The 15,076-nt window shown below is 35.7% G+C and overlaps 1 protein-coding gene across 1 annotated transcript in view; it reads left to right on the top strand.

Moving 5' to 3' along the window:
• The window catches only part of glb1l (galactosidase, beta 1-like), a 230,377-nt gene extending 216,003 nt beyond the window's left edge, over positions 1–14,374 (top strand). The window contains exons 14-16 of the mRNA XM_028807592.2: positions 6,133–6,264; positions 11,193–11,423; positions 11,992–14,374. Coding sequence (XP_028663425.1) covers positions 6,133–6,264; positions 11,193–11,423; positions 11,992–12,201 — 573 coding nt within the window. The 3' untranslated portion in view covers positions 12,202–14,374. The remainder of the gene's footprint in view (positions 1–6,132; positions 6,265–11,192; positions 11,424–11,991) is intronic.
• Positions 14,375–15,076: the final 702 nt, after the last annotated feature.

Below are 15,076 nucleotides of genomic sequence, written 5' to 3'. Positions count from 1 at the left end.
GGATTTTTCTACAAAATCTTATTTCAAAATTGGCAGAATGAATGAAACTGCAGCAACTGAGATGTTCTCTCTCTGTCTCGCTCTCTCTGTTAGCTGACCATTATCTTCTCCAGGTGCAACTGGAGTGTGTAGAAGCACTAAAATGTGGTATTGCTTTTAATTTTTAATTCTGATTTTTTCCATTATTATGTCAATGCAGGAAAGAAACACTTGTTTGTTTTTTTAAATGTAAAATTTAATTTAAAGAGTCTCTTATCTAATATGTTGTATTTTACTCCGATATATTGACCAGAAAGCTATAATGATACCTTCTGTTGCCATTTTGTTGCACACACCAAAATACTTTCCATAAAATATTGTACAGCATGTCACAGAGGTTGCTCAATTGAGGTTACTTAATGATAGACTTAGTGGCCTAGAAAGACAATAGTTGCAAAACCATGACAAAAGTACAGTTGGGCCACATTTGCTTAAAAGTACATGTTCCAGGTTTGCCAAATGGCTGATGGGCACAACCCATACATTGCACCAGGGCTAGAATTTAAAGCAAAATTTTTCTTAGCTTGAAGGACTACTAGGATTTAAAAAAAAAATTCAGTTTAAGCACAGACATTCATAGGGAAATATATTTTAACATTTAATGTTTCCTGTTAATTTCTATTTTAGCAGAAAATATGTATTTTGTTATGTACAATTATATTTTGGCTTGTCAAAATTCTAATTAAAGATATCTATAATTACATTTTGGCTAGTAAAAACTGAGGGATGTTTCCCACTGACTACTTTAGAACCTTCAATTAGAAATATACTGTAATTACACTTTGGCTAGTGAAAACTAAGGGATGTTTCCCACTGCCTACTATGGAGCCTTCGGTTAGAGATATATGTAGTTGTATTTTAACTAGTCAAAATTTTCAGAATTTAGATTCTCAAGCATGTTTAATACTCATTGGGATTATGGGGAGCCAAAGCAGTGCACTCTGGACAGGGTACATGTCCATCGCAAAAGAGAAATATAACATAAATATCTCTCATTCAGATTCTATTTAATCATGAATTGTAGATATGTGGTATTTTCATTTGAGACTCTTCAAATATGCATAACATGTACATTAAATTTCCATTTTGTCTGGTCAAAATGATATCTGTGATTTCTAAAATGTAATTTTTACTTGTCAGAATATAATTATGACTAGTCAAAAGAAAGCATTAAATTTTAAAACTACTTGCTATAAGCATAAATCCCCTATGCTCAAAGCGAAGGCAGAGATAGCTAAAGAGCACTTATTCAGAGGAAAGAAGAAAAAAACATTTAAGTTCCAACATTACAAATGAATCTGCAAACCCAATGAATCACAAATAAAATTAACCAATGTGACCAATAGACCTGATAAAGAAAATAGTTCAAATAACATCACATTTAAACATTCTTCACCTTTCTCTTACATTAGTTATAATTTCATTGGCATTCTGTGGCTTGAACATAAATTATTGGTATCCCTGAAGCTTAAACTAAATTACAGCCTTGCTACCACTAGGTAGTCTTCTTTAAAGAAAAAATCCGAAGCACACAATTAAAATGTTAGCATCCTTAAAAGATGAAGAGTTACTGGTTAGTAAGCAAACCTGTAGGTACAATAAGAAAGTAGAGATCCACCAGCAGCCACGACTAAGGTGTTAAACTAGGTTAAACTGGTTCAAGGTCTAAGTAAGTATCAGTGATTCTGACAGAATGGCATGCAGGTCTGATAGTCTGATAGTGAATCCACCACTGGTAAAGTCACAAGATCAAAAGGAATAACTTGGTCACCAGTGTGTTAAAAGGACAGCCATAGACACAAAATGATTTGGGGATGGCCATCCCGTATATTGAAGTCACAGCAAAAAGTGGTTACAATCGAGTTCAAAAATAGGAATTTCCGATTTTAGGATATCATAGTTGGCAGCGGCCTCAGCGTTGAGGTCATAATAGGTGTGTTGCGCTTCCCCTTTCAAGAACGGCACTAATATGTTGGCCCTCTCTGCACACTATGAATGGTGTCTCACTGCCGTGTGCTCAAAGATGAGAAGATATGACTCGATGTTATCATTCTTCTGCAACAGTATGAGCACTTGAGATGGAGCCCAAGACCTCTCCTGTTGGACAGCATCACAAGCTTCTGCTCGAGTTGTGTTTGGGTCTCTCCTAACTGGACCTTTAGTCTCTGAATCTCAGCAGCCGTGTTACCAAGAATTGTTGTTAGGTCCTGCTTTTCAGTTATTTTGAGCTATTATCCTACCGACAACTCCAATTTAAAAAGGAGAGCTGGAGACACAAAAAGGTTTGGGGATGCCCACCCATACACTGAAGTCACAGCAAATAGAAAACACATGGTTACAATCAAGTTCAAAAATAGGAACTCGTTACAGAGGGTAAACAGAGATTTTTATATGGCGGAGACAGGAAGTGGATGGTCCAAGGGGGCCAGAAGGAGGAAGTGATGTCTTTGGTAGTTGGGATCTGTGTGGGAAGTGGTCATTAAGCATGGACAGAAGTGATGTCATCAGAAGAAGGGTTAATGTTGACGTTACTGTTTGGGTGGTTCTTCTGTTGGACTGCAGAGGGACAAAAGGAGAGATGTTAGATGATGGCGCCAACTCCTGGTCTGGCTGAGAAATAACATTATTTGAGCCTTCCAACCTTCTCCTAAGCACCTGTCTGTGACAAATGACATGAACACTCTGTATTGTTTGGGCATAGTATTGATTTATTAATTATATGGTTTAACATATATTTTTATTTATTAATAATATTTTTGTTCATATCATTGCAACACCATTTTGTCTCTCAATATTTTTCAAAGGCACCACTGTTTTGTGTGATGTTTTCATGGCTACCGCCGTATTGTTGTTGAGAATGACCCCCATTGATAGTTATACGATCTGACAGTTGCATGACCTGTGATGTCATCCCACAAGCGGTGGTGTTTATCTCCTACAAAGTTTTTTTTTTTACATAATTAATGAAAAAAATGTATGGAAAATTAGCAATTCTAATTTAGTTACTGAAGAATTCTCAGTTTTGGTGCATATATAGTGTCACACACGTGCGAATAGGAGGACATTGTATGGACCAAGCAAAGGTAATTCCACGCCAGGCCAGGGGGTGGAATTACCTTCTCCTGTTATCTCTATAGACCAGCTGCGGGAAAACTTATCTGATTCAGAGCAGATGGTGTCACTTCAAGTTACGGTGCCCAGAAGAATGTCATTTCCAGTTCCAGCACCCAGAAGAATATCAGTTCCGGCACCCAATCTGACATCAGAAGAACATCACTTCCGGTTCCCTTACGTCACTTCCTGTTTGATCCCTTAAAGCTGCCATCTTTGCAAACCCTCAGCAGTTCTGTTTTGGACTCCGTACTGAGAACATCTTTGTACTATTTAACTCTTTTAGGGCGGATGTCGACTTTTGTCGACATCCAGGGGTAGAGGGCAACAATCAGCGGTTAATAGCGACAAAACTCACTGTGACGTCACAGGCATTACCTCTCTCCTCGGAGGAATGTTAGACTCATTGACTCTGCATCTAATCCTTACATGTTCGTGAGTTATGAAATGTAAACAAATGTAAACAAAGGCAAGATGGCATTGACATCTCACGAGGAAACAAAGCGAGTGCAGAAAAGAAAATACTCAGCAGACGATGTTTTGTGCATTATCGCTGAGTGAGACTCTGATTGTTCAGAATCTGATTTTGTTGACAGTGATCAGGAGATCGAGCAAGAGAGTGAGGAACTGGCATCAGCTGATCGGACACCAGCTGATGCTGCCCCAGCTGATCAGCTGCCAGCTTAGTGCATTTACGCAGCCGACGCACCTACAGCAAGGTTCGTGTGGTAGGAATACCCAGACATTGATCAGTGGGAGCCAAACTGGCTACCGGACTTCATAAGACAGCATGGCTTGCTGTTGGATACGACCGATTATCAGCTGCTGGACTACTTCAGGCTGCTGTCTCCTGATGCTGCTTTTCATTTACTGTCAGACGAGACAAACAGGTATGCAGAGCAATTTTTTGAATCGCGGGCTGGGCCTGCACAGCATTCTCCTTTTTCAAAGTGGAAACCCACAACAAAAGACGAGATGTAGGGCTTTGTGGCATTACAAATAGAGATGGGACTAGACTGGTGATATAACTTCAGGGAGCATTGGTCCAAACGTGCTTTGTCCCCTGGTGGCTTTAGACAGGTTATGCCGCATGATAGGTATGTGCTGCTGCAAAGTTTTATTCATTTCTGTGATAACCAGAAGCAAATCCCAAGGTGTGAGCCAGGCTATAACCCCATGTATAAAGTTCAGCTCCTGCTTGACATTGTGGAACCAACATATAAACAATTTTATCAGCTTGGCCGTGATTTGTCTGTGCATGAATCTATGATAAAATAAAAGGGACGCCTTTTTTTCCCTGACAATATATGCTAGATAAGCCCACAAAGTATGGCATAAAGGATTTTGTACTGGCAGAAGCAAACACTGGTTTCTGCCTGAAAGTAATTACATAAACAGGAAAGTATTTCTTTCAAAAGAGAACTGTCCCTTGACAAGTCAGGTTGTGCTGGAGCTGCTTCAGGGCTATGAACATTTGGGTCATGTTGTGTACATTTGGACAATTTTTATACATGCCCAAAATTGTTCATGGAGCTACAGAGCAGGGGAATTGGAGCTTGTGGCACAGTGAGGATGAACAGGAGACACATGCCTTCACAGTTGAAGCCAGACAGGCTGAAGAGGAAAAGAGGTGACAATCCAGTTTTCATGTGGGCAGAAAACTTGGTTGCATTGGCATTGCACGATGTCAAACGGGTGACTTGTCTCTCTACAGTACACACTAACAATATATGTGAGAAAGTACAGCAACAGACAATTGAAAAGGAGGCACCAGTGCAACACATATTGTAAGCAGTGCAATGGGCAATGCATGCAGTTGGCTGCTTTGAGCGATATCATACTTTGCAGGACTTTGCCGTGTAACATGTATGAGAAATCATATAGTATGCAGGCTCATACAACATGCAAACAGTAACATTTGTCAAAAGTAAATATTTTTTTGCTGATTTGATATGTTAAACAATTGCCTTCTGTTTTTTTTTTTAAAGTTAGTTTTTAGAAAAATATGCAGCCCTGGGAGAAAAGAAACAAAAAAAATTAACCCTAAAAGAGTTAAAAAGCCTTTTGCAGACAGGAATAATATAAGGGTGGCTGCCCCAAACCTATTTAAGTGTGTTGAGTCTATTCAGTTTTACAATTTTATGGGCTTGTGGGTATCTGGAATGAACAACTGAGTCATAAAGTTAAAACTGAAAACATTAAAGTAGTAGTTTTGAAAAATTAGGCATGATTTTCAAACTATTTAGCTAATAGTTAACCATAGCTATGGGCTTAAAAGACTGAATGCTTTTCTGTCATTTAGGTCTTCTACAACTTTCTTATATTTTTAACTATAATCACACCATAGCATGAGTAAACAAAGTTATATTGGTGTCACAATTCATTTTGAATAACCATCAAGCCACAGTATCAGCATGCTAACTCAATTATGGGTAGCACAAAGTGTAAAATATGTTATTTTTCTGGGTTTGTTCATGTCTTGTAATTATGGTCCTGTAATACTGGAGCCAATGAAGAATGCAAAGGAATACTATAAAAATATTTAAAAAAAAAAAAAAAGATTAAAAAATTGCACTTTTGTAATATTGTAGTTTATCAGAGATCAGGATATTGCAAATCTTCTCTAGATTATGCATAGGAGCTTCTTTTATTTTATAAAGGATTATCAGGGTAGCTAAAGATTTTAATCAACAGAAACATGAAAGAGTCAGAGATCTTATAAAATAATTTTCTAAAAAGTGACTGATATAATGTTGTAAAGTGCATTTTGGTTGTATACCAGTCACAGAAATAATCATTGTATATTAATTATTCATTTAGTTTTAGCATTACCTTATAAAATTATACAATAATGTAGATCAAGTTACATTTAGAAAATACTGTATTCTGTGCTTAAATGGCAATGTTTTAGGTCTTGTTTAGTTATAAATCATTTGTTTACTGTGAGCAATAATCATGTATCTTTTTTATTTTGAAATATAGTTGTATCAAGGTGTGATGGAAAGAGATACTACACTAGTGCTTAATGTAACTGGACAAGAAGGAGATTACCTTGATATCCTTATGGAAAACATGGGCCGAATCAACTTTGGGAGCAACATCAATGAGCGCAAGGTTTTAATTTTTATATATAGTTTAAATATATTAAACTTAAAGGTGTAATTATGTCAGTACATATAGACATTTCTTAGCTTCTACATCACAATATTGCATATACAGTACAAAGTAAAATGATTATTTTAGATACATTTCTTATTATGAACAAGAGCAAAATTCTGTGCGTTACTACAAGGCGATTGTGGACATTCACTTTCTCAGCGAATTAAACTGATGCAGGGAAATTAATTAAAAGTTCAGCTTTGTGCTGCCTATCCCAATTTCTTCTCTAAATGATCACTCTGCCATATTTAATCTTTTTCGCAGTACAGAACAAAATGTGGGACATCATTTTGACCCAAAGTCTTTACAGTTCTTTCAGATTAGAACTACATTTAAGGGAAGGTACACATTCTGTACAAAGAGGACTTTGAATTCATATTGAGAGTGCAAAGGTTGGCTTAATCCTTCAAAAGGGAATCATGGATTTGACTTTGTGCAGTATATCTTTTCAAGAAAGTCTTCTGTCTCACTTTTAGCTGCTCAACAAAGGGAGTTTTTTTTGGTTATTGCAGCTGTATTTAATTTTGTTTACATTTTCCCCAAAAGTAACAACAATAACATTTATTTCTATAGAACATTTTCATACAAAGTGCTTTGCACGGTGTCAAAGAAATAGTGACAAGCAAAGAAAAACTGATTAAAATTAGACAAGAATAATAATGAATACATGACATACAAAAATAAATAATACACATTTACATAAAATAGATACATAATCAGTAGAAAAGTAGTCCTTATATATTGAATATTTTTTTCATTTCTAATGATGAGTCACATGATAATGTCGGATGCCCAGGGAGGGCAGAAAATAATAATAATAATATATATATATACACAGTATATATACAGTTAGGTCCATAAATATTTGGACAGAGGCAACTTTTTTCTAATTTTGGTTCTGTACATTACCACAATGAATTTTAAATGAAACAACTCAGATGCAGTTGAAGTGCAGACTTTCAGCTTTAATTCAGTGGGGTGAACAAAATGATTGCTTAAAAATGTGTAGGCAACTAAAGCATTGTTTTAACACAATCCCTTCATTTCAGGGGCTCAAAAGTAATTGGACAAATTAAAAAACTTAAAATAAAATGTTCATTTCTAATACTTGGTTGAAAACCCTTTGCTGGTAATCAATCCAACTAATACCAAAAGTTTGAATTAATTTCTCAGAATCTTGAAATGTTGTAAGAGGGCAGATTTTTGCAATGTTTCTTAAATAAAAAAATGCAGTCCTAATAATATGGTTAATGTGCAATTTAAAGTTTAGGTCAAAGTCCATAATTACTTCTAAGTTCTTTACTTGCGCCTTGACGTTTAATGCTGAGGGATCAAGTTTATTTCTAATGTCGTCCTTATTTATATCTTTACCAATGGCTAAGATTACAGTTATTTCCGTATTTAAGTTGAGCAAATTACTACTCATCCATTCAGTAATACAAGTAAGACATTGGATCAGAGAGTCCAGAATGTCAGGGTCATCAGATGCTGTAGCTCAGTAAAACTGCATGTTATCTGTTATCTGCATACCTGTGGTAGTTCACCTTGTGCTTCAAGATAATCTGGGCTAATGGGAACATGAAGATTGAAAATAACAGCCACCCTGGCATAGATCCTTGTGATGCACTATGTACAATATCATGAACCTCTGAATTACAATCACCACAACTAACAAAGAATTTTCTATCAGTTAAATAAGACAAACTAATTTAATACACTACCCGAGAGACTCGTCCATTGTCTAAGGCAGGGGTGCCCAATACATTGATCGTGATCGACCGGTAGATCGGAAAGGTAGTGCAGGTAGATCGTGTTGCATTCAAAAAAAAATTTTTTTAAATGTTACTCTATCATATATCATCCCTATGGCATTTGCCACTTGATTGACATACAGGGCGGCCAGTCTGAGATCTCTTTTCTTCTAACACACTGGTCATCCCGCACGCACGATCAAACGCACGACCTACTGCAAAACTCAGTCTATCTAAGTGATCTAGTTAGCCTTCCAATTTATATCGACTAAAGAAGGGATTTAAAAAAAAAAATTGTTATTTTTTGTGTATGGCAGGGTATGGGCTGGATGTGGAAGTGGAAGAGGTTTTTTTTTTTCTCACAATGTCACAATCGAAGTGCATTTGTCTGATCTGTCAATCTATCATTGCTATTCCAAAGAAGGAAAATGTGGAAAGGCACTTTTGAACTGTTCATAAAAACTACGAAACTGACTTCCTTCCGAAAAGCGATCTGAGAAAGAGAAAGGAGAGGGAACTAAAATCGCAGTTAATTAGACAGGCATCATTTTTCACTTGGCTGAATTTAAAAACAAAGACAGACACATCGAAGCATTGTTCCGGGTGAGTCACTCGATCATTAAGCATAAGAAGTCCTTCCAAGATGGAGAGATGATAAAAGAGGCCTTCGTTGAGACAGATGGCTAAGGAGAAATTCCTGCTGAGATTTCAAGACCCCTGGCCAAAGAAAAAGGAGTTTCTCCTTGTCATTAAACTTGCAGAATACAAGCAACTTAATAACGATCAATGGCCGCTAGACTTGCCATTTTTTTTCCGATCTGACCTACATGTTGAATGAGCTTAATTTACAGCTGCAAGGAAAAGAGAACTCCGTGGTCAATATGATTAGCTCATTTAATGCTTTTAAACGAAAAATGCAACATCTGTCCTCAAAGCTGCAGCACCTTGATTTGGGGAACATCCAAAACCTCATGTCAGAGCTGGAGACGCAATGGAAGGCATGTGCGCAACTTGACAGCATACGCTACACAGAGCAGATTGAAAATTGTCTGTCAGACGGTTTCAAGACTCAGCTTTACTTGAGCCAATCGCTACATTTAAGTGCTATCCATTTAGGGAAGATGTTGAGGGTGATTCACCCGCATCTAAAATTGCAACACTGTTTCACCTAAAACTCCTCTATAGTGGAGGATAAGATTTTGACACTACAGGATGACATTCAGCAGAAGTATGGGGCTCATGGACAGTTTTGGAACTTACTCACAGAGGAAAAGTACCCAAACATGAGGAAATGTGCTGCCTTATTCGGCTCTACTTATATATACGGGTCAGCCTTTTCCCACATGAAGATTATTAAATCCAAATACAGTAGTGACAATAAATGTATTGAATTGTTATTGTGCCATAAGGGTTATTCAGTTATGCAAGGTATAGCAACATATATTTTATGTATAAAGTATACTCAGTATATTTTATTTATATATAGCATTTTTAATATAGGTGGATCATTTTAAAAGTAGCTCGCAAGCTGAAAAAGTGTGGGCACCCCTGGTCTAAGGTAATTTATAAGAATACTGTTTTCTATTGTGTCAAATGCTGCACTCAAGCCCAAGAGAACAAGAACACATTTGTTGTGTCCTTATTAAGTAATTTACTACTTTAACCAGCACAGTTTCTGTACTATGATTTGTTCTAAAACCTGACTAAAACTTATCAACATAGAATTTTTCCTCTAATCTTTTACTTGCTGAAAAACATTTTTTTCTAGAATTTTGCATAAAAAGGGCAGGTTAAAGATAGGTCTAAAGTTGTAAAAAACTGAGGATTCTAGACTATATTTCTTGTGCAGGGGTTTAGCAACTGCTGTCTTTTGAAAATTTGGTAGGATCCCAGTATCTAATGACAAGTTAACTATGTCAATTACACTGTCATTAATCACATCCAAGACTTTTTTGAAAAACCTAGCTGGGATTGTGTCAAGGACACAAGTGGAGGGTTTTAGTTGAGAAATTATTCTACAGACTTCATGTAAACCTATTTGAGTGAAGGACGGACTCTGAAGGTGGGTTGCTTTGTTATTTTCAGTTACATGTTCTATCATAGTGGACTATTAATTTTGTTTTCTTCCATTTGCTTGGTAGAATGTTTTCTTAAGTTCAGATACTCTGAGTCTTCCAAGGTATTTTTGTTCTGGGGGATTTCTTAGCATTTTCTTAGGGGCCAAAATGTCAGTGGCAGCTCTCAGGTTGGCATTTAAATTTTCCGATTTACTGGTTACATTGTTTTCTGTGTTAAAAAATATTAGAAAACCTAGAGGCTGCTGATGTGTCAAAATAACAGTTAATAAATTCTCTTGCTTTTGTGTTGCAATGGATATCCACATGGAAACTGAAATCATTTCCTTTTTCAAGGGACTGTTGGATCTGTATCTCAATGGATTACAGTTCTTCCACAACATGCTCTAGCTCATGGTCAGCCATCTTGAAACAAGGTGACACCACTATAAATGTAACACAGATGTAAGTTTAATTGTAAAAATACCACCTTAATGTAGAACTAAGGCTTCTGTACAGTAGCTTAAATGAATAAATTGAAAGTGTAAAGAAAACAAAGTGAAATCGGCCAGTTCTTCTAACATGAAATCAGTGAACGGTATCAGCACTTATTAAAAAAAAAAAAATTTAAAAAAAAACCTGATTGGAGCATTTCTATAATATAATAATCATGGAAAGTATTGGTGGCATATCGGTTAGCATTTGGATATGCATTCCTTCATTTTACTTAGATATTTAATTACACAAATGGTAAATTAACACATTTTATATTGATTAAAATACATACAAGTAAAACATAAGCAGTGTGGCACTGAGATGTTGATGTAAGTAAGACTACCTCACAGATCTAGCATTTTGCATTGTCCTGTATCTGCATGAGCTTCTTTCAAATATTCCATGTTTCCTTTTGAGGTGATAAAGCATATCCTGAAGTGAACAAGTGGTTTAGAAGATGGACGTATATTAATAATTTAAAATATACTCTTAATTTTTCTTATGTTTATTTTGATTGCATTATTAAAGTTCACAAATATACATTTTAATTGAATTATTGATTTTACATTCTTGTTACTTATAGGGTCTGGTTAGCAATCTGTACCTTGGAAATTATATACTTACAGACTGGCTAATATATGCTCTCAGCTTTGATGAAGCAGTATCCAGCGGTTTGTTGCAAGCAGAAATGAGACATTACCATTCCACAGTTAGAAGAATAGAGAACTTAAAAGGCCCCACAGTGTACAAGGGAACTTTGGAAATACAGAATGTAGCTTGGGACACTTTCTTGAACCTAAAAAGATGGACCAAGGTGGGTACACAATGATTAAATTTTTTAAAATATGGAAAGCCATAAAGAGTTTTATGACCAGAGATGTGTAGTGGGTAAAAAAGATTTTGGAAAAGGAGTTCAAAAAGAAAATAAAGAGGGATATCGAGAGTGGTGTTTCGCAGCTGCTAAGGAGAGAAGGAAAGGCTTGTGGATATTGGAGAATGGGGAATTACATTTTAATGGGAATTGATTTTAATTAAAAAAATGTGAGTAGTATGGATGTTTGGCTCAATGTTTTAGGGGAATAAGGGCATTGGTTAAGAGAAGGAAATGGAAAATGACTATGTTTGTTATATGGTAAAATGGTATTGTTGTGGATTGTAATTTGTAATGTGTATGTAAAAACTTATTTTTACCAAAAAAAAAATTGTTTTCAATATACACTATCCTATGTTTTAATACTAAATACAAGATCGATTCACTAAAATATCACAGCTTTATCACTGATTTTAAATAACTTAATAAAAATATGTAAATATTTGTGAGTTTCTATTATTTTTAATTAAACTATAACACTTTTTGAAAATTCCCCTTTCCCTCCTTTTAGGGTCAGGTATGGATCAATGGAATTAACCTAGGAAGATATTGGTCTACGAAAGGCCCCCAACAGACTCTGTTTGTTCCAGGACCCATACTTAGCACATCTGTGCCAAACAACATTACAGTCCTGGAACTGGAAGAAGCTTCTTCTACAAAACAAATTCTGTTCATGAACAGACCCCAGCTCAATAATACTGTAATGAGAGGAGAACACTAATTGGTTTTTATGGTAATGAAACCAAATATCATGTAAATTCATTGAATGTGTGTAGATAACATATAATTACAATTTTAATTAAATTGTGAATTTTGATTTTTGTCTTGGCCAGAAACTTTACTCTAATAAAGTAGAAATAGGGAATGATTTTTTTTAACTTTTACAAAATGTATGCCTACATAAGATTGTCAGGATTTAAAAATGTAACATCTTTTTAAATATGAGGGCTGATTGAAAAGCAATGAGACTGATATTTTTATTCAGACTTGGACAGGTTTGGAACATTTTTTGTTTTCAAAGTAGAATCATCCATCCATCCATCCATCCATTTTCCAACCCGCTGAATCCGAACAAAGGGTCACAGGGGTCTGCTGGAGCCAATCCCAGCCAACACAGGGCACAAGGCAGGAAACAATCCCGGGCAGGGTGCCAACCCACCGCAGAAGTAGAATCATTCACATTAAATATATTTTTTACAACATTTCAAAAACCATTCAACATTTCAAACCAATAACAGACTGTTTTGCAACATCAATATTAGCAATGCTGCTGCAGCATTTTTCAACTGAGAATTTATTTCCACGTAGTTGTTTTTTCATTTTTTTTTTTTTTATAAGTTGTTGTTTCATTACTGCTCTTCCCAAACTTAATGCAATATTCAATCACTCACCTCTTCTGTAAACTCACAGGAACGTTTTCATCCACCATGATAACACATACGAGGTGTTGCCACTTGCTGTGACAGAACACTTAAAAATACGCTGGTCCAACTGCAAGTTCACAAACACATACACCTCCATGAAAGCAAAACAAAGACAGTCTCATTACTTTTCAGTCAGCCCTTGTATGAAACACAAGTTTTTAATGTCTTTAAAATTTCAAAACATTTGCATTGTCTTGATGTGAGCACAGTTTCCTATTCTTCAATTTATGCAGTTGCAATACCTCATACCCACACATTGTCACCTTTCAGCTATTTTCTAAATGGGCACTTTCTTCCTGTCAGGCTCACAATCTGAAGGCTTATGTATAACCAATAATACTCTCTCACAACAACAGCCCCTCTAGTTTTTACACATTTCAGTGAGAAAAATATCCTTTTGAATTTGGCTGGCAGTCACTTGCAATGCATATGTGGATTACTTTTGTTTAACACTTCAAGTTATGTTGCTAAACTGTTGCTTTGTATGTTTTTGTAATTGCAAGCAACAAATTACAGACAGAGTGCTGTGGTGTAAGAAAAGCATCTGGTATGTTTGTTATTGTGGGGAAAATAATTACCTCTGTCTTCGAAGAAGGCAGTCACAGGGCCCAGATGAGAATGCAGAATGTTTATTTGCACAGATTATCCACAAATGTCTCAGTCCATGGTGTGAGCAATCAATTAAACAATTCATTTGCTTTTGTACTTTTCTGTTATCTTTACCTCATCTAATATATCATGGCACCTGAAACTTAGTATGAATAATATGTAGAACTTTATTATTTCATTCAATCAGCTTGTGCCACCAGTATTTTATGACTCCTGTTGACTCTCCCATTAATGTGAATGTCACCTCTTTAATAGGGGTGTTTTGCGGATTGATTTAGCACTGCTTCATAGGCGGGGTGTTTGGGCTATCCCATTAATTTATCCTCACTTTCTAGAGGGGTGTGCATTACTCATTTACCTCATTCTGACCTTGGAAAATAAAGTTGGTGGTTTCCCTTAGATGAGGCAGACTTACAGGTATATACTCAAGTCTTGTAAAGAATTATTAATTATTATTATTATTATTAAGCCATGTTTAGTTAGTCCTTTAGTTATCTTCTGTCCTTTTCTCTACGTTTTAATAATTCATTGTTACAAGTATATACTTAAATGAAGTTGTAATAATTTGTAAAAGACTGTAAATTAACTAAAATTCCAATACTGTCCGTAAGCAAGAACTTTGTTTGTATTCTATATTTAATAATGTATGTGAAGATGTTCAGTCAATAAACAAAATTGTAGCAGTACCCACTCAAGGTGTGTTGCATTTCAGGTGATGTCAAATTATTCTATTTTACAGACAGCAAAAATGAGACATACTCAGTTTTACTTTATTTTGACAAATCATTCATCCTGAAAATTCTAGTCAGTTTTTGCATGTCAGGTATCAGGAAATACACAGCCTTAATGAACCAGTAGCAATAACTTACAAACATGAAACTAAAAACACTGATCCATTTCCACATCAAACAATAACTGTCTTCATCAGCCTTTAATAATGCTATAGCAAGAGGGGCTTCATAAGTGACTCAGGTATATAATGAGAGTTTCCCAGTGTAGGATAAATGTACTTTACTAATTAACGGTAGTATTGAAAAAGCCCTAAGGGAGTTTGCTTTGCCATGTGTTTGGCAAAATTGTGGAAACATTTCAAACTTTGCCATGCTCAGCGAAATACATTGTAGTCATTGTAGTCAATAGGGAATGAGGAACTCAACTACTTTTAAGTAGATTATAAATGGTGCAATGGTCTTTTAAGTGTTCCTGAAGGATAAGGAGTTGTCTGCCAACTTTGCTGGAATGATCATTATGGCCAGAAATTTGACCTAAGCTGTGTGGCACCAAGCTTCAGATAAATCTAACAAATGGCCACAAACTAGCAACAAGAAAAAAATTATACATCATTGCACTAACAGCATTTTAATCTTTGGCTGTGCCATGAAACAGTGGTGTTGGACTAGCTTGTTCTATAGTTTGAGTTCATATCTCTGGCACAGTTGGAACTTTTTTTTTTTATCTGATCTATCTATGCAGATGCTTCGCATTTTTTCTCCCATGAAGAAGGTAGAACCACCTTGTAAATAGTTATTAACCTTTCATTATTATTATTTCACAGGGTCTTGT

The sequence above is a fragment of the Erpetoichthys calabaricus genome, chromosome 8 (assembly GCF_900747795.2).
Source record: "Erpetoichthys calabaricus chromosome 8, fErpCal1.3, whole genome shotgun sequence".
NCBI lineage: Eukaryota > Metazoa > Chordata > Cladistia > Polypteriformes > Polypteridae > Erpetoichthys > Erpetoichthys calabaricus.
Note: the sequence above shows the minus strand (reverse complement) of the source record. Positions and strands in the feature narration are given on the sequence as shown.